The 24,445-nt window shown below is 49.4% G+C and overlaps 1 protein-coding gene across 1 annotated transcript in view; it reads right to left on the bottom strand.

The window, feature by feature from the left end:
• Positions 1–24,445, bottom strand: part of DNMT1 (DNA (cytosine-5-)-methyltransferase 1) — a 43,577-nt gene that overhangs the window by 4,232 nt on the left and 14,900 nt on the right. The window contains exons 9-33 of the mRNA XM_008578020.1: positions 24,405–24,439; positions 23,354–23,441; positions 21,055–21,089; positions 20,580–20,661; positions 18,507–18,541; positions 18,144–18,189; positions 17,981–18,061; positions 17,796–17,905; positions 14,567–14,685; positions 14,094–14,186; positions 13,482–13,633; positions 13,127–13,314; positions 12,839–13,022; positions 11,004–11,101; positions 10,336–10,483; positions 9,006–9,121; positions 8,613–8,817; positions 8,394–8,533; positions 7,103–7,276; positions 5,291–5,512; positions 3,594–3,786; positions 2,471–2,555; positions 2,102–2,230; positions 1,473–1,755; positions 1,014–1,155 (exon numbers count right to left, since the gene is read on the bottom strand). Of these exons, the coding sequence (XP_008576242.1) occupies positions 1,014–1,155; positions 1,473–1,755; positions 2,102–2,230; positions 2,471–2,555; positions 3,594–3,786; positions 5,291–5,512; positions 7,103–7,276; positions 8,394–8,533; positions 8,613–8,817; positions 9,006–9,121; positions 10,336–10,483; positions 11,004–11,101; positions 12,839–13,022; positions 13,127–13,314; positions 13,482–13,633; positions 14,094–14,186; positions 14,567–14,685; positions 17,796–17,905; positions 17,981–18,061; positions 18,144–18,189; positions 18,507–18,541; positions 20,580–20,661; positions 21,055–21,089; positions 23,354–23,441; positions 24,405–24,439 (3,183 nt within the window). The remainder of the gene's footprint in view (positions 1–1,013; positions 1,156–1,472; positions 1,756–2,101; positions 2,231–2,470; positions 2,556–3,593; positions 3,787–5,290; positions 5,513–7,102; positions 7,277–8,393; positions 8,534–8,612; positions 8,818–9,005; positions 9,122–10,335; positions 10,484–11,003; positions 11,102–12,838; positions 13,023–13,126; positions 13,315–13,481; positions 13,634–14,093; positions 14,187–14,566; positions 14,686–17,795; positions 17,906–17,980; positions 18,062–18,143; positions 18,190–18,506; positions 18,542–20,579; positions 20,662–21,054; positions 21,090–23,353; positions 23,442–24,404; positions 24,440–24,445) is intronic.

The raw sequence follows: 24,445 nt of genomic DNA, 5'->3' as shown, positions 1-24,445 counted from the left end.
AGCACCTGGCTCTCAGGATTGGGCTTGCTGGTGCTAAGCTCACCCTTAGAATCCCTAGTTACCCCAGCAGGTTTGCTCCTAAGACGAGGAGGTGGGACCAGATGAAAGATCAGAAGGAGCTGACCCTGTGTGGGGCCACTGGAGAAGACAGGAGTGAACCCCGCTGGCAATTCCAGTGCTCTTTGGAGAATACCATAAGGGACCTCAAGGTCTTAGCCCTCCAGGAGGAGAGTGGCCAGGGGAGGCCAGGAGCCCTGCCGCCTACTTGACAACTGTGGCCACAAGGGACAGAGGACACACTGCCAACAAGGCCTGCCTGGTGAGCTGGAGACTCCCTGAGCCTGAACAGGGGGCCAGGCAGCACTGGCACTCGCCCACTTGTCTGGACACTAACTTCTTTGGGGCCAACCTCATCCTCCCATTTTGGCGACTTTTGGTTTCAGTTATGCACTCAACTACTGAGCAGACAGAGTGAGGTCAGGCCTCATTCCCACTGACCACCCCATGCCTATCCCTGCAGATGCAGCCTCCGGCAGCCACCTGTGGCCCAGCCCACCGCCTTCTCTGGAGGTTTGTGCACACACATTCCCCGAGGAAAAATGCTCATTTTTTAAAGCCTACCTAATGGTTCAGTCGAAACATCCCTGTACTGACCTTGCTGCCCCCTCCACTCTGTGGAGGTCTAACTGTTTCCCTGCATTCCATGGCCAGCCCCTACTGCTCCCCATTGAGGGAAGGAGCTGGAAACAAAACCACAAGGAGCCCCTGCTCCTCCAGGCACAAGAGAGAACGCTGCTCTAGAGAAGACTCCAAGAGGTGGGCTTGCTGGGTGCCAGCTCTGTGTGCTTTAGATCTAAATTCTGAGAGCACCACAGAAGTGAGTGCGGGCTCATGCCTTTGAACCCTGTTTCTGATTAAGGATGGTCTGCCATAGTCCAGGGGCTGCTGCCCCTGCCACTACCCTCCTGGCCACCCCACTGGCCACCTTTGCCCTGGTCCCCACAAGGACCCACCTGCAACACGCCGAAGGTGCACTGGTAGCCCATGCGGACCAGGCAGCGGAGGGTGAGCTTCAGGACCATGGAGCGCTTGAAGGAGACAAAGTTGCGGACGTTCTCCAGCAGGAAGTACCGGGGCCGGTAGTAGTCACAGTAGCTGTGGAAGGCGGGAGAGATTGCAGGAGTCAACCCCGCATGTGGAGGGAGGAAGACCCACTCCACCAGAAGCCACTCCCGTGTTAAAGAAGCTGTGCCCCCAGCTCTCCAAGTCTCCCCCTAGAGAGAGCCCGGCTGTGAATTTTCTGAGCACAGAGAGCAGATGTGTCACCTCAGACAAGGCATGTCACCTAAGCGCAGGGGCAAAAGTGAAACCAGTCACTGCTGACACGTGGCCTAGCCAGCATCTCAGCCCTGGGGCTGGCTGTCTAGTCCCTTGTGGGCAGCAGTAACTCAGTGGTGCTTCTCCCTGTTTACCTGAGGAAGGAGACCACCAGGGAGTTTTTGAACTTGGAGTAGGTGCGTGAGTTGAAGCGGTTCATGCCACTAAAGCCCTGGCAGGGCGGCCCCCCGCACAGCATCTCCACGTCGCCCTTCTGAGGCAGCCGCTGGCCGCGGGCGTTGGTGGTCTCCCCCGCCATGACCAGCTTCAGCAGGACATTGCAGTCCTCCGTGAACACCGTGGACCCAGGGTTGTTCAGCCGGAACGCCTGAGCCGCAGGGTCCCACATCTCGATGGCCCACAGTGTCTCAGAGATGCCTGGCAGGTAACAGGGCAAAGGCAGCTTTGAAGGGCCAGCCCGTGGCTCACTTGGGAGAGTGTGGTGCTGATAACACCAAGGCCACGGGTTCGGATCCCTATATATAGGGATGGCCAGTTAGCTCACTTGGGAGAGTGTGGTGCTGACAACACCAAGTCAAGGGTTAAGATCCCCTTACCAGTCATCTTTAAAAAAAAAAAAAAAAAAAAAAAAAGGGCAGCTTTGAACCCTCCTGAATGGGGCTCTTGAATCAGGAAGGTGACCAGCGGCAGGAAGTTCTTTCCAGCAGAACCTGCCTGATTCAGTTTTACTAGGTGTCCAGAGACAAAACCTACTGGCGCTTACCTGCTTGGTGGAAGCCTTCCGACAGTCCCCCGCAGCCTGAGAACACATCCAGGGTCCGCAGCTTGGGCAGCTTTATTTCCACCTCCGGCTCACTCGGCTCACATGTTTGAAACTTGGCCCTGCCTTTGCCTGAAGGGGACAGGCCATACATTAAACCCACTTGTCAGAGAGTCTTACACACCTGCTCTCTTACACGCCTTGTTAATTCAAAGATGGCCTCCTTTTGAGTCGTCGCAGCAAAGCACGAGGGAAAGGCAGAGACTCCCAGGGTCGGCAACATCAGAGGCTGATCTTTTACACTAAGTGACTCACGGTGACCTTGGGTTACAGGAGAGAGACTTGAAGAGAAACCTCTGGACGGTGACGTACCTTTGCCCTTGCCCTTCCCTTTATTTCCAGGGCTACGGGCGTGGTTTGGAGGATCTTCAAAGGTTTTGCTCTTTGCGTTATAGGCCTGAAAAGGAGAGAACCACAGTAGTCTGGCGGGGAAACGCACTGGGCCCCTCTCTAACAAAGACTACTCAGGAAGTTAGTTTGATAAAGAGTGACTTAGTGTCTCCCTAAACAGGGCAATAATCAACAGCCACCAATAAGAGTAGTTTGATTTCATTATACTGGGAACTTAAAAAATATCCATTCTATAAATAGAAATATTTCATCTGGCTGACACTGAAATTCCTGCTATTATAAGTCCCTGTACTATTCATTCTAGAAACAGGAAGAAGTGTTATGCCAAGAGACTGATGTCTGATTAGGCTATCCAGACTGGAGGCTGAGAAACAAGGACACGTATCATTTTAACACAGAAAAGCCAAGCTCAAACAATTTAGGAGTAATTAGCTTGATCAACAGGCTCCTGGAACCTCTGTAACCAGGGCCATCTGCACTGGCCCTGGTCTGGACCAGTCGTGTGGGCCTGGCCTGGACACGGGTGCCTGGCTAAGGGACTGAGGGCAGGGCTACGTCTCCCAGGGGAAGGGGCACCTTCTTCCAACTCACGCTAAGACACTGGTCAGGCTAATGGAGACCACATAACAGTCCTCAAGCAAACTTTAGTTGCATTATTGTATTTAGTTGTATTAGGAAATTAGTAAAATTTAGATGTGAAATGTATCCATTTTGGATCACTGCATTTTTTTCTTTTTTTCTTTTTTTTTTTTTAGCTGGGAGTGTTAAACCCCAGAAAGATGTGAATGTCAGATTCATACTGTGGATAACTCTGCAACAACTAAAGCTTTGCAAGCACCGCCTGGACCTCCTGCGAAGGCTTGCGTGGAATGGGTTCCTGTCAACCAACTACCTGTTTCCTGTAAAAGACAAAACCCCAACGCCAAGACTGAAGGTTAAACCTTGAAGTAGTTAGTTCAGCATGACTGACCAATAACAGTGACCACTGAAAGTCAAGCACCTTATAAACTAGTGCAGCTAAGAGCCCAACTTTTTCGCACATCTGTCAGGGAAGCCCTGCCCTCCAGTGACCCCCAAACACCACCTCAAGGAAGTAGAAGCGGTCTGGGCCACCCGCAGAGTAGTCCTGGAGGCACTCGGGCAGGTCTTCCCCGTACTCCACGGTGCAGCGGCCCTGCACAGCCTTGAAGTCCACCACAGCCTCCTCGTCGCTCCAGTAGAGCAGGTTGATGTCCGCATGGTAGCTTGCTGGGGTGGACTTGTGAGTGTTCTCAGGCCTGCAAGGGAACACGAGGCTCGGTAGGAATTCTCTTCTGCTTTGAGCTTACAATGATTACACGAGATCACATTCCTGGGGTGCTCAGTGAACCCCCAGGCAAAGACCACGTACCCCAGTTAAGTCAGCTTGGTATACCAGCCTCTCACATAGCACCTGACACTGCAAATGGAATGGGATTCCTTTCCAAGAACACCCAGAACAGTCTGCTTGGTCCTTACTGCCCCAGCGTAGCCCAAAAAGCCCGTCCCTGAATTGGGAACTGTGGCTGCTGCCTCCTGTTAGAAGCTTTTGCAAAAACAAAAAAAAAAAGGTGCGGGGGGGAAGCTTTCCCAGAGCTTCTTTTTCTCGCCTACACCATTCAGATGTGTCACCTCAGACAAGGCATGTCACCTAAGCGCAGGGGCAAAAGTGAAACCAGTCACTGCTGACATGTGGCCTTGTTTCTTTCCCGTAGGCCTCATGGCTAGCTTATCATCAGAACAGCCAGGTTAAGCAACTTTCCCCCCTTCCCTCCCTCCCCTTTCCCTTTTCTGCTCCGGGAACTGAGCAGGGAAATTCCTCTCCTGGGAAGGGGTAAACATGACCAAAGGAACATCTTGTGAGCTGCGGCAGCAGGCTTAAGGCTGGAGCACTTTGCACTGATATAGTAACGACACTAATTAGAAGCCTATGCCCTAACCAACCATGTGTTAGCAAACTACAAGGGCTGTGTCACCTTACATACCACTTATATCGAAATGACCCATTACTCTGCCTGAACCCTCAAAGGCTTATAAACCCGTTTTCCTTTGTTCAGGGGAACTGATCTGACTCAGTCTCCCCTCCATGTTGGTGGAAATAAAGCTGCTTGGCTGAAATGGTGCCTGGCTCGGGTCTCTTTCTCCCTTTTCTCCATCTTGCTGAACCTCACACTGATTACAGACTTCAGAAAATCTTTGACAGACGTCAGCTAAGAGGTAAAGCAAGAATATACCTCTCTGTACGGGTTAGTTTCAGGCTAGCTTCTAATCACGACCAGCTACTTGGATCTAAGAAAAAACTGATTTAAGCTAAGAACTTGGGAAAAGTAGAAAGAAAACCCCCAGAAACAGGAAGGAGGGCCTGGGAAGGGAGGAGGACAGGGTGGAACCTGGACAGTCATAAATGAAACTTAGGAGGTTCTCTGGGGATGCCTCATAAGCTCAGGACACTCCACCCCTGCTTTGGCACACTCTGGACTTCTGTTTAAAGATTTCTTTTGGAGGATGGCATAAAAAAAAAAAAAAAAAGGTTTCTGTTGGAGAAAGGGCTCTGCAGCTTAAAAATAAGGACCTAATAGATAGGACTATGAAATTATAATTATAGTCACTGTCAGTACCCCCCAAATAATCAGAAGCCCTTGGAAAAACAGCTACCTCTACATAACTCTTAAAACACAACTGAGGTGCTGTCACAAGCCCGTTTGAGTCAGAGCCTTCTGGAAGAGTCTGCAGCCTCACATCAGAGTAGAGGCCTTGGCCAACCTGTAAAACTTGTTGATCCTGATCTTGATGTCTGTCTCATTGGGCCTGCCATTGCTCTTCTTGGTGCAGAAAATCTCTTTTATCCGGCCAATGCGGTAGGGCTCGGGGGCATCCAAGTTGCTGCCTTTGATGTAGTCAGAATACTTCCGGTAGTGCTCTGGGTACAGGTCTTCATCCACAGGCTCCTTCCGTGGGCGTTTCACAGGGCTGGACAGCTTGATGCTATAGAGAGGCAACTGTTAGGCATAACTGGATGTTCAACCTTAGAGGAGTTAGTGCAGCATGACTGACTGATGACAATGACCATTGAAAGTCAAATACCAGAAAAAAATACCAAGTCTGGCCAGTTAGCTCAGCTGCTTAGAGAACAGCCTTAGAAAACCAAGGTCACGGGTTTAGATCCCTGTACTGGCCACCCATCCAAAAATTTTTTTAAAAAGTCTAACACCTTTTAAGCTAATACAGCTAAGTACCCTTAAAAAAGACTTAAATTGAGGTTGACGTTAAATCTCATTCATAGCTTATTCACATGTTCCATCTGCACTGCTTATAGTGGCAACTAAAGCTACTCAAATATACTCGAATATCCCCAGCTCCCTGCCTCCCGGCCACGTGGCATTTGCACTTCCTGGTGTGACTGGTTCCGGTCAGTGCATGTGAGCAGAACTGCTTGGGGAGCATCCAGCTGCTTTCCCTGGGCTTGGAGACTAGCTACTTCTGAGGAGGCTGTGGCAGCTCCTCAGAAGTATTAGATGGAGTTCCCTGAGGAGCAAGTGAGACGTTGCTGTGGTTTTAAGCCACTGCAATTTTGGGGTTGTCACTGTGGCACCAACCTATGCTATCCTGACTGAGGCACCAATCTAGAACCGATGCTAGCGTCTCACAGGGAAGGGGATGTGGGGTTTGGGGCAACTTGAATTTGGTGGACTGCTGAGGGAAAGCTGGGTGCCTGATTTGGCTGCTAAGCCCGTCTGGCTGCATTCTTTGAAGACTGCCTGCCATTCAGGGAGGCAGCTGACTTAAGAGGCAGCTCTGAGCATCTGTGCTTAACTCCCGACTGCGCCAGGAGAACCCAGCCAACAAAAAAAACCAAGGACGACCGGCACCAGACAGGGTGACATGCCCCAATCATGCCGAGGCTGCGAGGACCCCACTTTCTCATGTTTCGTAATCCAGAGTAACTGAACTGAGGACATGAAACAGGTTCCCCCCAGGACTCCAGAAAACTAGAATTGCAAGTCAGGAAACTGAACTAAGTTTGGAAATTGTGGGTTGGAATTCCAACCACGCACTTGTTCTTAGAATCAACAAAGATAGACCAAATGTGGGAATTATCTGTGGCTTTGATGTTTTTCCCTAAAGAGCCTGACCCCTGATATGTAAAGACATCTTCTGATGTAATTCCCATTTACCAAGAGGTAACTCACATTTAGGAGAGCTTTGCTTTAAGCGGGTGCTATACAAAGCACTTTTCTCTCCACTCACTCAATCCTTAGAGCTCTAGCAAGGGAGATACCACTCTCCCCTCCTATACACGGGCAGTGGGAGAAGCGGGCTCTTGGACCAAAGCCCCATGCTGGTCAGAGGCAGAGCTGGGGAGGGAACACAGATGCCTCCAGCACTCTTAGGCAGTGGGTTCTCTCAGTGCCCGCAGACTCCAGCCTCACTCTGCAACTGAGTTGCAGCTGGTCTACACTGGACAGCTGGGCACTATGTTTGCCACAGATGCTGACGTGATGGATTGGGCAGCAGCTGGGACTGCAGGGTGCCAGCTCTGTGCAAGGGGACATCGCAAAGCCAAGTGGCACTCACTTGAAGGTGAAGGCCTCAGGAGGCAGGTACACACCGTCGCCCACCCGATACTGGATACCGTTCTTGGTGGCTGAGCTATAGAGAACCCGGCTGTCCAGGTCTTCAATCTGCTCCAGGACCCGGGGGATTTCTTTTTGCCTCATTTCAGCCAGACGGGCACAGCTTGCACAGAACCTGAAGGAACGAAGGACAGAAACAAGGCCCTCAGGTGGCCAGAAGTGGCTGTAGCAGTAGTCGCTGGCATAACTCAGAGGCTCTGGTGACCAAGAGGAGAAAACATTTGCACACAGTTGAAGGGACTGGCTTTCTTGTACTTCACGTTCAAACTTTGCAGGCACTTATTTGGGACCAAAGCCCAGAGACAGAATGCAACTCAAGAAAATAAGCCCATTTTTGAGCCACTGACACAAAAACCCTAAGATGTTAGTGGACAGAATCTAGAACATGGTTAAGAACACACCGTGAGCAAGAATGCAAAGTGGTTGGGTGAGGAACTCAAAACAGAGGCTACTGTTCTTTCTATAATGGCTGAAAAGGTATTTGATTTTTTTTTTAGCATTATGGTTGATTAACAAGCCCTAAAGGACAGTTGGAGACTCCAACAGAGATCAAGCCAAAAGCCGGCATCAGGCTGATGGAGAAACACAAAGAGCCTCGGGGAGCACTCCCTGCCTCCGCCCTGTCACCCGTGTGCTGCTCTGCAGGCGCCAGCTGCTGCTTTTAGTCAAAACAAGCGAGGTACAGAGTGAGAAGACACAGGGGGGGAGGAGCGGGGGGAGGCTGTCAGCCAGTTAGTTGGTTACAGTGCAGCCTTACAGCACCAAGGTCACGGATTCAGATCCCTGTACAGGTGCAAAAAAAAAAAGAAAGGCACAGGGCACTAAATGTTAAGAAAAGGTCCTTCCTAAATGCAGACACCTATTAGTTATAATCAAACGGAACACAAGGGCTCAGGTACAAGAGAAAGCACCTCGGAAACGGAAGAAAACCTGCAAGATCTGCAGTGTGCACACACTGAGGAGCATGCAGAGTCCTAAGGTAGAGAGACATCCTGCTGCTGGATGTGGAGACTTCTTATAAAGGTGACTTCAGGTTGTCAACACACTTAAAGCAATCCCATCAGAGTGAGGCTGGTCTGTGGCTGGCACAGAAACCAGTTGTGGGGAGTGGGGAGCAAGCCTACCAGATGGAAGCACAGAAACCTAGGGTGACCCACACAGAACATCGACCTTGAGTGTTCACAGGACAGCACCCTGAGGAGGGGACAACCGAGTCCCATCCCAACACTCACTTGTACTTGTTGTCCTCCGTCGGCTGGGTTTTGGGAGGAGACTCGAATCTCGCATAGTCTTGGTCATACCACAGCTGATAGAAATAGGTCTTCCCGTCATCACTGTCCCCTGCCAGCATGGACTCGGGATCCAAGCCTCCCTTTGGGGATAAGAATGTGTGTGTCAGCTGTGACCCCGCATGGTGAGGCCGGGACAAGCGAGGGGCGCCGAGCACTCACCTCCATGGCCCAAGTTTCCGAGGGAGCTTTATAAACAACCTTCACTTTGCTGTGGATGTACGAAAGCTGCATGTCCTCACACTCATCTACCAGAAACAGCTCCAGAGGGTCCGATGTGGCCCCAAGGACCGTATCTGTCCCAGCACAGAACCAGTGGGCGTGAAACATCTGTCCATTGCTGCTGTCTTCCCACAGTGCTGTGACCCTGGAGTCGGCAAGAAAGTTCTAACTTGACCAGCAGATCTGGGACTGAGTCTACCTGAGGGAACTTGTAGCTTTTTTGGGTTTTAATTTAGGGCAAAGAGCTGCTGCTGATATTCTGGCAAAACCAGCATCTCCTACTTGTTCCTGAGAAAGTGTATGCTGAAGTCAAGATAAGGGATGGATACAAACCTGGCTAAATACAGTGGTTTTGAGGAGTCATCTGGAATGACAGAGACACAGTCCCCCACTTCCAGGGTTTCTGCATCAATGCACACCTTCTTATAATAACTCTTCTTCCCATCAGTCTGCAAATGAGAAAGTGTAATTTCAGGTGAGGATGGTTTTGAGGGTCCTTGCTGGGCTTCACCGGCGTGGGCCTTTGTAACTTTATATAAAAACGTGACTCAGTGACGTCATTAAGACGTACGGGGGCTGGCCGGTTAGCTCAGTCAGTTAGAGCGTGGTGCTGATAACATCAAGGTCAAAGGTTCAGATCCCCTTATCAGCCTGCCACCAAAAACAAACAAAAAAAAATGTCATGAGCTCTACCAGCAGGCCTGGCTACTAAACAGAGCACCCACCTCCCCTGGCTGGAGCCAGCAGCAAAAGGCGCTAACATCTCTCCCACCTTGGCTTTGCACTTTGGTGCCAGCCGCAGCTCAGGTTCCAGGATTTGATTTCAACATGACTGACTGCTCCTGACTCCTTACCGTGGCTCATGAGGCCACAATCTGACCCAACTCTCCCACTGCCCATCAGCTGTGGCTCAGTTCACTCCAGCCACACTGGCCTCCCACCTTTCCCCCAAGGATGTAAGTTCCCTGCCACCCCAGGGCAGTTCTTCCCCAGACCATCATGGCTGCCTCCAATTCAACCTACTAGGTCTCAACTCAGATGTCACCTCCTTGAGGCCTCATGGCCACCAGCCCCCCTCCCCCCAGCCCTCCACCCTGCTGGGAACTCATACTACCTGACAGTACACGTGCCTGTCCTCTCACGGGGTGTAGCCTTGTCCGGGGCCTAGAGTCGCACCTAGCAGGTGCCGGGCCTCATATGTACTGAATGAACTGACTGCGTCTTTGGTTTAGGGACATCAGAGAAGCATCTGCTCTCAAGCTTTGAGAAACTGACCCTTAAGACAGGTGGGTGGCCACAGAACAACTGGGAGGCTATCTGCTAGTGCCCTGAGAACACCCACTGCCAGGCCAGAGGGGGCTGTGACATCTCTTCAAAACAAGCTTTGGAGGCTAATCCACCTAACGCCTTCAGAATTATGTCCAATGCCCATTTTGGAATATTAGGGAAACCAAGTTTTATGGGTACAGACAAAAATGCCTTTTTGGTACAGGGCCATGAGACTTGGCCCCTTGGCCAGTCCTATTCCTCTTGCAGAGCAAATGACCAGGCTTCTTGGCTCCAGGGCTCGGCTGCTGAAGAGGTCTCTTGGCAAGACACAGGAGACACCCGGCTCATCAGCAGCACGGCAGTAAGCCTACCGGGAGCCTTCTCCAAGGATTACCTTGACAGCTTCTCCAACCCAAGAGATCCGATTCTTGTTCTGTTTCTTTTTCTTCCCCTGATGCATTTTTTTGGGTGATGGCATCTCTGGGATATTATCATCGACTTCCTCGTCATCATCTGCCTCCTTCATGGCCATATTGGGACACCTGCAAAGTTACTTGTTATAACTAATGCCCTCTCCCCGCCCCCCTTTTTTTTGCTGGCTGGCTGGTACTGGGATCCAAATCCATGACCTTGGTGTCATAAGGCTGTGCTCTAACCAACTGAGCTACCTGACCAGCCCTAACGCCCCCCCCCTTTTTTTTTTTTAAAAGATGACCGGTAAGGGGATCTTAACCCTTGTCTTGGTGTTGTCAGCACCACGCTCAGCCAGTGAGCGAACCGGCCATCCCTATATGGGATCCGAACCCGGGGCCTTGGTGTTATCAGCACCGCACTCTACCGAGTGAGCCACGGGCCAGCCCCACGCCCCCTTTTTAAGTAAGGCCAAGTAGGGCTCTTTTAGCCAAGTAATAGGGACAGGTCAGGTGACAGCAGCAAACTAAGGAATCCTGTCTACTCTACAAGTTTCAACCCAGCTGTCCCACACCAAGTGGCCCCTGTGCCATGGTGCACTTGCCATCAGCTGGCATTTTCCTCTGCCACCAGAAGAGAGACCCCACCTACCTCCTCTCCTGGCAGGCCTGCTTGCTCCGTCCACTGCCACCAAACTTAACCATGTCCTTACAGGCTTTACACTTTCCACACTCGGGCTGCTGACAAACCTAAACAATAGCATGAAAAAGATGAATCAAGTGGCCATTATTAGCAGTTAATAACTAGTAATTTTTGGTGAGTTATAGTTTTTTAAAAAGTGCATATTCAACCCCATAAGAAGTATGATAAATGAAAGTTAGAAACAAGACACCATTCCTACCCTCCAGACTGGCAAAGGTCAAAAGCCAGCCAGGTGGTGTGGGGAAATAAGAACTCACACTGCTCAAGGGGCAAATTGATAAAACCATTTGGGGAGCACCCTTCTACATCCAAGTTAGGTATAGACACCCACACTCAGCAACTGTGCTCCTAAGTAGAGACACTTACAAGAAGCTTCGTTCAAGGGTGTTGCTGCCTTATTTGTTAACACTGAAAAGTTGCCTATCATTGAAGAATAAGTTGGGACATTCATATAATGAAATAGTACGGAATAGTTAAAATGGGTTAACTAGATCTACCTGTATCAACACATATAACTAGTATCTTATGCATTTTTGAAATTTTTTAAGTTATAAACATTGGGTATACATTGCTAAATGAAAAAAAAAAGGCAAAAAAAAAAATGAAGCAAGAATGGTAAGGATATAGAAATTCCCATCAAGTGAAATAAGCCAGGCATAGAGGGAAAAATATCACGTGTCCTCGCTCATAAGTGGGAGCTAAGAGAGAAAGAAGGAGAGAAAGACCACAATGGTGCTTTGGACTTGCAGAGGGAGAGAGCTTACCTAGGGTGGCGGGGTGGGTGAGCAGGGAGGGAGAGGGAGGTCAGGGATTAATTGGGTGGGGGACATGGGGAATAATCACAATTTGTGGTAATGGGCATGCTGATAGTATTGATCTGGCCATCACATCTTGGGCATGGGTAGTGACGGTCAGCCTTGTACCCCATGAATATACATAATCAATTAAAATAAATAAAAATAAAAAGGACTTTTTTCAAAAAAAACAAAAAACAAATTCCCGTTAAGGGCACCACTGAAGATGAAAAGAAAAACTCGAAAGCTGGCATGAAGCATGAACGCCACTTGGTTCTGAGGGCAGTTGTTGTATTTCTGCATTCAAGGGTTGGTCCAAATTAAAGTGAAATAATACGGGCTGGCCGGTTAGTTCAGTTGCTTAGAGTGCAGTCTTGATAACACCAAGGTCAAGGATTATGATCCCCGTACCAGCCAGCTACCAAAAAAACCCCCAAAAAACTTATAAAATAAAGTCAAATAAAAGATACCACAATATACCTTATCTCTGGGTCATAGGATTAGGGAGTTAAGTCCTCCAAAGTGAAGCCAATATATATATAAACATCACAGTAAGAAAGAGGCCCTTTAAAGGCCTCAACTCTAAGTGGGATAAAGCCCCCACTTTCCCAGGGAAGGGAAGACAGGGCAGCTCCCGGGAGGACTTTCTCCCCTCAGCAGCAGCCGGGCCTGTGTGGTAGCTGCTCCCTCCAGGACCTTCAGACACCGAGAGATACAGGCAGAGCAGACGCCTCCAAGGACACCAGGCACTTTAGTTCATGACAGTGGTGTCAACAGCAAAGTGCCGGAGCATGCCTCACTCGACTTCTGTCCTGTTTGTGCTATGAGGCATGTGGGTTCTCTAGACCACTAACTCTGTCTCCCAACTTCTGTTTAGGGGTCACATTTGAGCAGTGAGAGGCTCAATCCACAACGAGAAAGGGAGCTCCTCAGAAAGGAGGCCAGGAGCCGCCATCTCAGGGGTGCAGAGTCTGGCGCAGGTGAGTTTACCTCACAGACGCCACACCGCCGGCGTTTAAAAGTGTTCTCCTTGTCTTCTCTGTCGTCCTTTTCAATTTGCTCTGCGAAGAAAGTGTCAAAGATCTGGTAGACCAGCTTTGTAGTGGTGGCTTTCGTGGGTCCTTTATCCTTCTCCTTGGCAGGATGCCTGAAGGTCCGACGTCTTTCAGCTCGCCTGGGAGAGAGGTTTCCACCATGTCAGCAGACTGGGGAAGAGGACACAGGCAACTCTGCCTTCTCTGGTCTCAGGTCTTCGGTTTTGCTCCTCTGTGTCCTTACCTTTTTCCCAGGGTGACCCCAGCCAACTTGATCAGGTCCCTCATGCAGGGAGTCAGGAAAATGGGCTGCTCGTCACTGTCCCCAGCCTCGTCATAACTCTCTACCTGTTCCACCACAAACTGGGCGTGTCGAAGGAGAGAATCCTCCGTGAATCGGTTCAGGTTGAGTCCAGGAGGAGGAACAGTGGTCTTTAAAGAAACAAAGACATCAGGATTTTATTCTATGCTTACACAAAACTGTTCTAATCAAACTGAAAAACAGTTTCTGCCAATTCTGGACATGAGTTTTCTAGCAACATCTATATTGTGTATAAATGGGGATAAATCCCAGACTGCCAAGAACCTAGGCCTCTCACCTCAATCTTATTGATCAGGTCTTCATAGGTCGAGTCGGGATTGTTCTGCAGGAACTCGACCACTATCTTACTTATGTAGATCTTCTCCTTCATCAGCCCAAATATCGGTGCGTACTCTTGACAGGGATTCATCAGAATGTATTCGGCAAACGCTGGAGTGAACAGATGACATTTTAAAAAGCAGTCTGAGCCTGATGGCACCTACTGTAGCCACAGGGTAGGGATGAGTCTATCAAGCTTACAGAACAGTCTGTCATTCCATGCCCAAATGAAGTATAATGCCTTATAGCTCATTCCAAAGTGGCCTAAGCCAGCTGGAGAACGGAGACTAGTTAAGGGAGCTTTCACTGAGCTCATCACTGGTTTTTGAAATTCGGTCCGGGTTTGAGTTGTAAGAATATGACCTACTTTTATAACCTGAGGGGCAGTTCCAGGGCCAGTTGTAACTAACGGAAGAGGACATCCCAAATAAATCCAGTGTAGTTCCCACGTGGTATGTTCTCTTACAAGTCTGCTTAGACTTCCCACCAGAGCCCAACCAACTCCCAGGAAGGACAGGAGTGAATACCCCTTTCAGATCCCAGAACGGCCTACAACTGGCCACACACTTACAGGTACTGAAACCAATGAGGGCCTTTTCCCCTCCATCAAAGCCAGTGATCCACCATTCATTTATGGGGCCAAGATTTTTGCCATTAACGCCACCTAATTGCAGAAAGAGGAGAAAAAGTTTTCCAAAAGGAAATAGACTAGGAGCTATCACTCACATCCGAAACGCAGGAGGGCTATGTGGCACTCTGAGTGCTTAGCTTTTGTTTTTTCTTTTTGGGCAGCTGGCCAGTGTAGGGAATCTAAACCCTTGACCTTGGTGTTATCAGCACCACATCCTAACCTCCTGAGTTAACCAGCCATCCCAAAGCTGACATTTCTTATCAGCTGGGTGGCCTTCAGAGCCATTTCACTCTCAGATGTTCATGGCACAAAGTCTCAAGCTCTAACTTTAACGGGCAGTGGTTCCAATTGAATATTGCTTTGTATGTTTCATAATATCTATCCAACACATAACCCCAGAACATTCCACTTACCTTCAAGGGATGGGTTATCTTCATATATTGGTTTTGCTGAGCCAGAAAAGTAGAGCTCAACATTCTTCTCAATGAGGCCGGTGTCAATTGGGCACAGATGACCATGCTTACAGTACACGCTAGACAGGAAACAAAGAGGTGCTCACTAGCTGACCTGTGGAGGTGGGTCACGGCACAGTTGCCATCAGGCACAAGGTGATGGGGCCATGTACGACTCCTAGGCTCAGTTGTCTTTTTGGTTGCCGGAATATTAGATTAGGACAGGGTTCTATCACCCAGTTTCTACCTGATTCTCCTGCCCATGCATCAAGAATACATGTACCGAGAGATGAGCAAGACTGACAGAGGGAAAAACACTGGCTTCTAGAACATATTCTACTCACTGTTGTACAACCACCACCTCTATCAAGCTCCCGAACATATTCATCACCCAAAATAAAACCACACAACCACTAAGCACTCACAGGACACTCCCTCCAACCCCCAGCCCCGGGCAACCACCAGTCTGCTTTCTGTCTTCATGGATCCACCTACTGAGGCTATTTCACAGATGGCTGATTTTGTTCTGTGAGTTGCGCCTCAAAAAAATTGGTTTAATAACAAAAAGCAGTATGAAAAGAGGGGTGCATCAGGGGTATGGGAAGGAGGGACTTCTGCCTCCTTTGGGGGTTAAATCTCAAGCACAGAGCATCTACAGTTCACTGGCCAGACACTCCTTGACATTTGAGAGTATGTTCCTAAGTGAAGAATCACAGAAAAGCAAGATGCAAAGTTCAAAGACAGGAAAATAGGGGTTCTGCTTATTGGGGGCCTGCTCATGCTGGCCTCAAGGACTACCATTCCCCACCAGCAGTGCTATGCCATCCCTCAGTGTCCCCATATGGTGTTTGTACAGGCCCTGGAGAGCACGCCACCCCCCACCCCGCACACACACACGGCCTAGTGCTGGGGACACCAGACATGCTCATCCTTGAGGCTCACAAAACTTTTAAAAAATTGACTGCCAGGCTGGCCGGTTGGCTCAGTTGGTTAGAATGTGGTGTTGATAACACCAAGGTCACAGGTTCGGATCCCTGTACCAGCAGCCGCCAAAAACCAAACAGACAAAAAACTGAACACTTCGAGCTGGGCTCCCCTATGTGCCAGGCATGTTAGACAGACTGCAGCCCTGCCCTCAAGATTTTTTTTTTTTTTTTTTTTTTCCTTTTTGAGAACGGCCGCACTGCGCTCACTGGCTGCGCCCCGGGGGCGCGCCGGGCCCCCCTATATAGGATCCGAACCCGCGGCAGGAGCGCTACTGCGCTCCCAGCGCCACACTCTCCCGAGTGCGCCACGGGCTCAGCCCTGCCCTCAAGATTTTTTTTTTTTTTTTTCCTTTTTGAGAACGGCCGCACTGCGCTCACTGGCTGCGCCCCGGGGGCGCGCCGGGCCCCCCTATATAGGATCCGAACCCGCGGCAGGAGCGCTACTGCGCTCCCAGCGCCACACTCTCCCGAGTGCGCCACGGGCTCAGCCCTGCCCTCAAGACTTAAGGTCCTGGGGAAAAATAGACACAGACGGACAATACATATATATCAAGGGAAGCCTCCAGAAAGGGAGGATCTAGTTCCCAGGCTGATGGACCATTTCGAGGCTCTCTTTAGAAGAGACATTGGAGAAAAGCTCTAAGTCCCAGGCAGGGGCTGGACCCTCTGGAGCTCATGACTTGTCTCTATCCACCCCTTTCAGGCCAAGCACAGAGGTGCCTAGAGTCCCTAGGTACCCAAGCAGGCTGGCTCCAGTGGCCTGGGAAGTGTGTCCTTAGTGCCACCATCCCACTCCACAGGAACAAGGCTACAACAGCCCCCGACGTAAAGAGGAAGCAGAGACATTTGGGACTGTGGCAGCCCCAGCTCCAGATCCTAGCTCTCTCTGAGGTTCTGTCCTGAGGAATGCCCCAGGAAGGCCCATGGGTGTGACCATCACCTCTGTCTGCCACAGCAGCATGCTTCACTTATGCAGGTCAGAGTTCACGACCCTGTTTTGGGCCAGGCCCTGGGGATTGTGGTAGTCAGATGGCATCTGATCTGGATCCAAATCCCCATGCTGATGGGGTGTGCATAGAGGCATGACCATCAGCCAACTGCATGGGGGCATGTGAATCACTGGAGAAGCAACACACTGGGGTCTGGTCCCAGCAGGCATGAACCCCCAATCCTGGGTGGAGAAGGGATGGTGGAAAAGGCTGCCCAGGAGCAACAGCCACCTGGAGCTTCCAACAGGTGTTCCTAAGAGGCTCCCCATCCTCTTCTCAAGGGAAAGGAAAAGAACAAGGCCAGAAAGGAGGCAGGTCTATTCCTGGAGCCAAGCCGTTTCCCACAAAGAAACAGGTGAAGCTGTGAACAGATGCACTGACAGTGAGAGGGAGCAGAGCAGAACCAGGGATGCCACAGAGCAGGAGGCCTCTGCCCACTCAAGGGCCAAGGTGAGCCTTGGCCATGGCACAGCCAGACACAAGGGCCTCCCTGCAGAGAGAATGCTACAGTCACTGCCACAGCCCACAAGGCCCAGTGTGACCTGCCCCTGCCCCAGCCTGGTCCCTGCTTGCGGATTATAGCCCCCACCAGTCACCTGGACCCAGCTCCCATGCCAGCCACACTAGCATTGCTCCTGCCACAGCCAGCCCACCTCTGAGTGGCGGGCCCACGGTCCCTGCCCCCATCCCCAGGTGCTCCTCCCTCAGCTATCCCCTCAGATGGTCCTTTTACGCCACTAAGGTCTCTACTCAAGTCTCTGTCCCTCTGTCCTCAACAGAATGTCTTTTTCCCACCCGTTCTCTCCACTCACCAGGCTTGTAAAATCTGCAGTAACTGTATTACCTGACAGGTGTCACTTGTTTGTTTTCTGTCTCCATGAAGGCAGGGACCTGAGGGGCTGTACCCACACCACAAGAGGTGCACAGACTAAAGGCTTGACACATAGTTTTAACAACCAAACCAAACAAAAAACAACCAGCAAAGGTCTACTACACCTTCACCTTTGTGGCTCTTAACCATGGAGTGTGTTCACAGCTTAAGAAATGTTGTAAGTTAGACAATATCCTGGTGAAGTTCTTTATTAAGACCTTCAGTGTCTTCAGGGAAGTGCCTTGTTTTACAAGGCAGCCAACACACACACACACACACATGCACATGCACACGCAGACATAAGTGCACACACAGACACACACATGAAAAAGAGTATCAGTTACCTGAAGCACGTGAGCTTGTGTTGGGGAAGAGCCTCGTAACTCTCAAAGCCATCTTCGTTATCATCGAAGATGGACAGTTTCTCATTTGTCAACATCTGTGGCTCATCCAACTGAGGGACATGTGACCGTTAGGCACAGGCACAAGAGACGGGAAACCGAAGGCTGAAAACAGGGCTGGAACTTACGGCGTCTGGGGGGTGCTGCTCGTACTTGAGATCGGGGTCGTCCAGGTACTGGCCGCACTGGATGCACTTCGGAGGGTGGGTCTGTGGGAGCATGAACACAAAGGGCGCTCAGAAAGGCAGGGGTGGGTGGGCCCACGAGTGCTGCACCCAGGTGTACGTTTACCTTGGAGCTCACAACTGCTTTGGTTCGAGCCATTTTTTTTTCTGTTCTGAAAACAAAGCACAAGATCATTTTAGTTTTTTAATTATTTCAGAATATATCAAAATCGGCCCTGTCTGATTTGTGTCTAATCCACCTGGTGCAGATGAGAACCAGCTACCAGGAGCAAGGTGCGGGGCTACAGGTGGCTCTTCACTGCCCAGAGGAAGCCTGCCTGACACAGCTTCGCCTGCGTTCACTGACCCAATCCAGTACAAAGCTAAGGCTGTTCTAGCAATTCTCCAGAAAACCCCTCTATCTTTTTTTCTAGAACAGTCATGTTAGGATTATGATCTTCTTTGTATAAAGACAAAGGTAAATTCTTACGGTTCTTTGGGTGTTGTTTTGCGTCTCTTCTCCTCCTAAATGGAGAGAACAAAACGGGAATCAAGAGTAAAAAAATATCTCACATCTGGATAGTGCTTCAGAGTTCAGAACTTTATCCACAAGATTATCACAAAACTTAGAGGTAGGGAGGAAGGCAGGCAGACGACTAGTAGGTGAGACCTGACTCACCCCAGTGACTAAAATCTTATTTATTTATTTATTTATTTATTTGTTTAAAAAAGATGACTGGTAAGGGGATCTTAACCCTTGACCTGGTGTTGTCAGCACCATACTCACCCAGTGAGCTAACCGGCCATCCTATATAGGGATCTGAACCTGTGGCCTTGGTGTTATCAGCACTGCACTCTCCCAAGTGAGCCACGGGCCAGCCAAAATCTTATAATCGAAAATCTTGAGGCTGGCTGGTTAGCTCAGTTGATGAGAGTATGGTGCTGATAACACCAAGGTCCAAGGTTCGAATCTCCTTACTGGCCAGCTTCCAAAACAAAAAATCTTATAACCAAAGAGTTCCTTAAAAGATTCATGAGAGAGACCAATTTTCTTAAAAAAACAAACAAACAAAAAAAAACCCTAGCTTTCCTGTACAAGTGGTATCTCAAGGTGAATAAGTAATTGATAAGGGTGTTATGGGCTGGATTGTGCCTCCTCAAAATTCATGTTAAAACCATAACCCCCAATGTGACTGTACTCACATTTGGAGATAGGGCCTTTAAGGAGGTAATTAAGGTTAAATGAGGTCAGAAGGGTGGGGCCTTGATCAGATAGGACTGTTGTCCTTATAAAAAGGGTTAGAGACACCAGAGCTCACTCTTTCCATGCACAAGCAACAGAGGAAAGGCGATGCGAGGACACAGTGACAAGGGGACCGTCTGCAAGCCATAGAAACCTAACCCAGCTGGTACCTTAATCTTAGACTTCACCCTCCATAACTGTGAGAAAATAAATGCCTGTTGTTTAAACCACCTAGTCTGTGGTATTTTATTATGGCAGCCCGAGCAGACCAATCCAAGGGGAGATGTATGTCTGAGTTATTTCAGGTAAACGAAGGAATGATAGAACTAGACTATCGCCACTTTGCACCTCCTAGGGAAATAATGGATTTAGGCCACGACCATTAAAATCATTAGATGAAAGGCTCAGGGGAACTTTATAATGGACACATCAGACAGACAGCCCCTGAGCCCGAGGACCAATCTTAATAGCAGCAAAAGACACATCTGTGCTTCCCACTGTGATGCCACAGGAAGCATATAGCCCCAACTCAGAAGTTCAGGAACAACAACACAAGCCCTGCACCTGGTCAAGCAGTCAGCACGAGACAGGGCTGGAGGGAGATACAACTGGGAAAACTCAGAATCCAGAAAACACAGATAACTTCGCACAGATTACAAGTAAAAGAAGGAGCAGAAAAACTACAGATGAAATACTGAGGACAAATCTCAACCAAATATATTGTACAGACAGACTTTGAATCCTGATTCAAACAAAGCGTAAAAGAAAAACAATGGAAACAACTGGCAAAATTTAAACACAGACTGGATGTTTATTATTGCGTTATGTCTGATGGTTGTGTTTAAAATGAGTCCTTTCTGGGCCGAGCCCGTGGCGCACTCGGGAGAGTGCGGCGCTGGGAGCGCAGCAGCGCTCCCGCCGCAGGTTCGGATCCTATGTGGGGATGCCCGGTGTGCTCACAGTGCTCACTGGCTGAGCGTGGTGCGGCCGGTCTCAAAAAGGACAAAAAAAAAAAAAAAGAGTCCTTTCCTTTTGGAGAGACTTCTTCTGTAAGTATTTCAGTAATATGTCTGGGCTTTGTTTAATAGCATCCAGGGGCAAGGGTGGGCTGAGGAGAATGGGTGGGCCCCGAGTTGGTAAGTGTTGAAGAGTGAGCTTGAATATATGGAGGTTTGCCACCTTGTTTTGTCTCCTTTTGGGTATGTTTGAATATTTCCATGATAAAAAGTTACTTAAAAAAAAAAAAAAAATCACTTTCTTGACATACCCCAGTCAATGGGATGTACGAAATACAGTGAAACTGAGAAACAAGGCCTTTACCTTTTCATCCTCATCTCTTTCATCAGAAACTTGTGGAGTTACTTTTTCAGGTTCTTTTTCTTCAGGTCTCCGTTTGGCAGCTCTGTTGGGCAAAAAATATACACTGAATATTAGCTCAGAAAAACTAACTATATCAGCAACATGTACCATAAATGACAAATACCTCCCTATCAAAAAGCAAAGTGTTCCTGGGGACTCTAAAGGCATGTGGACAACTGGTCATCCTGAAACAAGGCCTTCAGAGGCCCTGGCAGTCCCCCCAGATGTGGGGCTGGAAGCTAAGGGACACACGTGACTATGCAATGGCAGATGCTGAGGACAGGCCCAGAGTTTGACTTGGTATCTGACCCTGCCCCAACAGATCCAATCTCTGAATAGCATCAGCAGTTCCCATAAACCTTGACATCACAGGCTTCTACAACAGGTATTTTGGTAATTAAGATGACACAAAGACACAAGTATTTTAACTACTTACAGATCTTTGGGTTGACTTCTGTGCCTCTTTTCATCCTGAGAGAGAGAGAGAGAGAGGGAGAGAGAGAAATGGCGGGGAGGGGAGATGGAAAGATAAAGGGGGGAAAAGTTAGTTTCTGAGACAGAGCAAGACAAAATGCAAAGAGCAAAATATCAGTTAAAGGGCCGGCCCGGTGGCGCACTGGATAAGTGTGCCGCTTGGGAAGCGCGGCGGCGCTCCCGCCCGAGGGTTCGGATCCCACATACGGCCCGGTTCCCGCTCACTGGCTGAGTGAGGCGCGGGGGCAGCGCCAGGGGTTGCGATCCCGTTGCTGGTCCCCGGTCCGGTACGGGGGCAACACTGAGGGTTGCGATCCGTTGCCGGACATGGAAAAAGACAAAAGCCAAAAAAAAAAAAATATATCAGTTAAAGGTCTCAGCACCGTGGAACCAGAGGACAGGAAGACCTGGGCAGATCTACAAGGCAGAGATGAGGCCTTAAACTTTTACTTCCTTAGTTCCCTACCCCCTACAGATAAGAGGGTACTAAAGAACCTCCTAGACCAGGGGTAAAGGGCCAGACACGGAACATTTACAGCTTTGTGAACCACATGGTCTACCACAACTACTCATCTCTGCCATAGACAATATGTGAACGTAAAGGTGTGGCTCTGTTCCAGTGAAACTTATTTAGAAAAATAGGCAGAGCCGAATTTGGTCTGCAGGCCATAGTTGGTCAACACCAGTTCTAGGACAGGTCAATGTAGAAGGGAATATTATAGACATTTTGCTTATGACTAGATATTTTACATCTGTCCTCTGGTCAGGAATAAAGACTTCATACAGACAGGCAGTGAGATATTAGGGGAAAGAAAAAAAATCAAATTTAGGAATCTAACATGGAAAAAAAAGAAAGAGGAATTCACAACTTAGTCATCAAGTCTCTGTTATATATATGGACAATCTAGTATTTTCTAAGCCCAACATAAAAAATACCTTCCTGAAAAAATTGACTTTAGTTCATAAAGCAACAAATCTATGTACGAATGGGTTTATGAAAGAGGAAGAAAAGTCAACAATGTCAGAAAAAGGCAAATGTGGGGCCGGCCCGGTGGCGCACTCGGTAGAGTGCGGCGCTTGGGAATGTGGCGGCGCTCCCGCCGAGGGTTCGGATCCCATATACAGACCGGTCCACTCACTGGGTGAGTGCAGTGCAGGCGCAACACCGAGGGTTGCGATCCCGTTGCCGGTCGCAGTACGGGCGCGACACTGAGGGTTGCGATTCCGTTACCGGTCACGAAAAAAGACAAAAAGGAAAAAAAAAAAAAAAAAGAAAAAGGCAAATGTGGGATCTTACATCCCCTTCTACCATGAGGCAGGAGTGCTGGCTGTGTGACCAGTGTGACAGGCTCCTGCAAGTTTCCAGCTGAGGTGCATGAGGAGTCTGATCACACCACTAAGCTCTCTCTAGTCGGAGGGGATTCCAGGCAAGTGCTGACGGGAGGTAACCAATAACTGGACAGAAGATGTAAGAGACAGTAAGACGCAACAGCAAACTAGAGTCAGTATCTAAAGGATCATCCACCACAGAGAAGCAGGGAAGCCCATCGCCAACCAGGTCAGAAAGAGAATGCTCATGACCCAGCAAGACTGTGACCTCAGGCTCCACACCTTGGATCTCAACAGGCAGAAAGCCAAACCACAGTGATGATCCTGGGACTCTCCTAGTTCAGCCTCTCTTAGACAGACCTGCAGCCCCCAGCAGATGACCTACATATCCCCCTTCCCTAGGGTTCAGGGAGCAGGACGGCCCTGCAGAGACACTTGCCATCCTACCTTTTTACAGAGGCCCAGCTTTGGTTCCATGTGTAACGTTCTAGGGTTCAAATGTGTTTGCTTGGCTGAATTGGAGGCAAGGAGGCTGGGGGTGGGGGCAGCACGGAAGCTGGACTCAAAACTTGAGACTGAAAGACTAACTAGTAATGAAGCAAGGCGTGGATGACATGTGTCTGAAGTGAAACACACATTCAGACTTCTCAGTGGAGAGGGCCTTGAGAGGCTGGCTTCGTACACACCTCAGTTCAGGCACACACAGGCCCTCTCCACAGTGAAGGATAGACAGAGTTCAACGGAATGCTCACTATGCATCAGGCACAAACATGCAGCGACAGCCCCCAACCCTCAAGAAGGGGATTAGATCACTCGCCCATAGGTAGGTGGACTGGATTTGAACCCAGCGCCCTATCCCACACTATTTCTCCCAATCACACGGGAATGTGAGAATAAGGTAGAGTGATGAAACGTAAATATCCCGCCTTTACTTTCTCATCTCTTTCTTCCTCCATGTCAGCGTGAGTTCCTGGTCTGGCTTCTCTGTCCAGCTCTTCTTTAGGTTTCTGTTTCGGTATTCTGCCACATAAAATACACAAGTCAGTCAGCTCAGGAAGCCCAACACCTTATCAAGAGGCCCCACAGTGTCCCCTCCCCAGATCTGGGGCATGGGCTGCCTCTATCTTCACTGCAGGAAACCCAAAAGGCATTTATTACTCCTGAACTTCCAGTCATCAGAAATACCATCAACACTTTGTATGAATGTTGATCAGAGATGCCAGTGGTTTAAAACAAAAGGAAGACACTAAGACCACACTGACTTCTTGCAGCCCAATGGCAATTCTGCCTGTGGTGGAGGAAGGTAAGTGTCTGGCCCACGCAGGTTCACAGGAGCTGGCTGACATGCTGACTACATTGGCGACTGTGGAAAGCTCTCCCTCCATGAGGGCCCTGCCACTCAGGTCAGGTATCCTGCCCACCTCTGGACTCAGACCCAGTCTCTACATGTGCTTCAGCCAACTGGATATCAACAGGGCTTGAAAAAGTGCTACGTTTCACTCCTGCCCTCATGCTCTGCCACTGCTGTGAATTATGTGCTGGGGCTAGCCAAGCCACGGGACAGAGGAGGGTCAGCTCGTTGTCCCTTCCCAGCCTGGCCAAGATCAGCTGATGGCCACTGAGCTGCAGAGTGGTAAGCTCAATATAGGCTCACTGTTTAAGCCTCTAAACTTTGGGGTGGTTGTTACACAGCCTTTTCATAGTAACTTACAAGGCCACTCATTCAATGGCCTTCCACAAACACAGGACCAACTGCTGTATGACCGACCACCCCTGAGGAAGGGCCTGGGGTCAAGAGCAGGAATGGAAGCAAACTTCAGGCCTCACTGTGGTGGTCCAAGCTCTCACAAGCAGAACTCACCCTCATACTGTGTGCATAATTAATGAACCTAATGCTCTGGACCAACCCACTATTTTCAGCACACTCATGTTAGCAATCAAGTTTCACAACGTAAGGCACAAAGGCGTTTTAACTATACTTACAGTTCTTTGGTTTGACTTCTGAGTCTCTTTTCTTCCTAAGA

Source organism: Galeopterus variegatus, unplaced genomic scaffold, assembly GCF_000696425.1.
Source record: "Galeopterus variegatus unplaced genomic scaffold, G_variegatus-3.0.2 Scaffold1619, whole genome shotgun sequence".
Lineage (NCBI taxonomy): Eukaryota > Metazoa > Chordata > Mammalia > Dermoptera > Cynocephalidae > Galeopterus > Galeopterus variegatus.
This window is presented reverse-complemented; position numbering and strand designations above follow the sequence as displayed.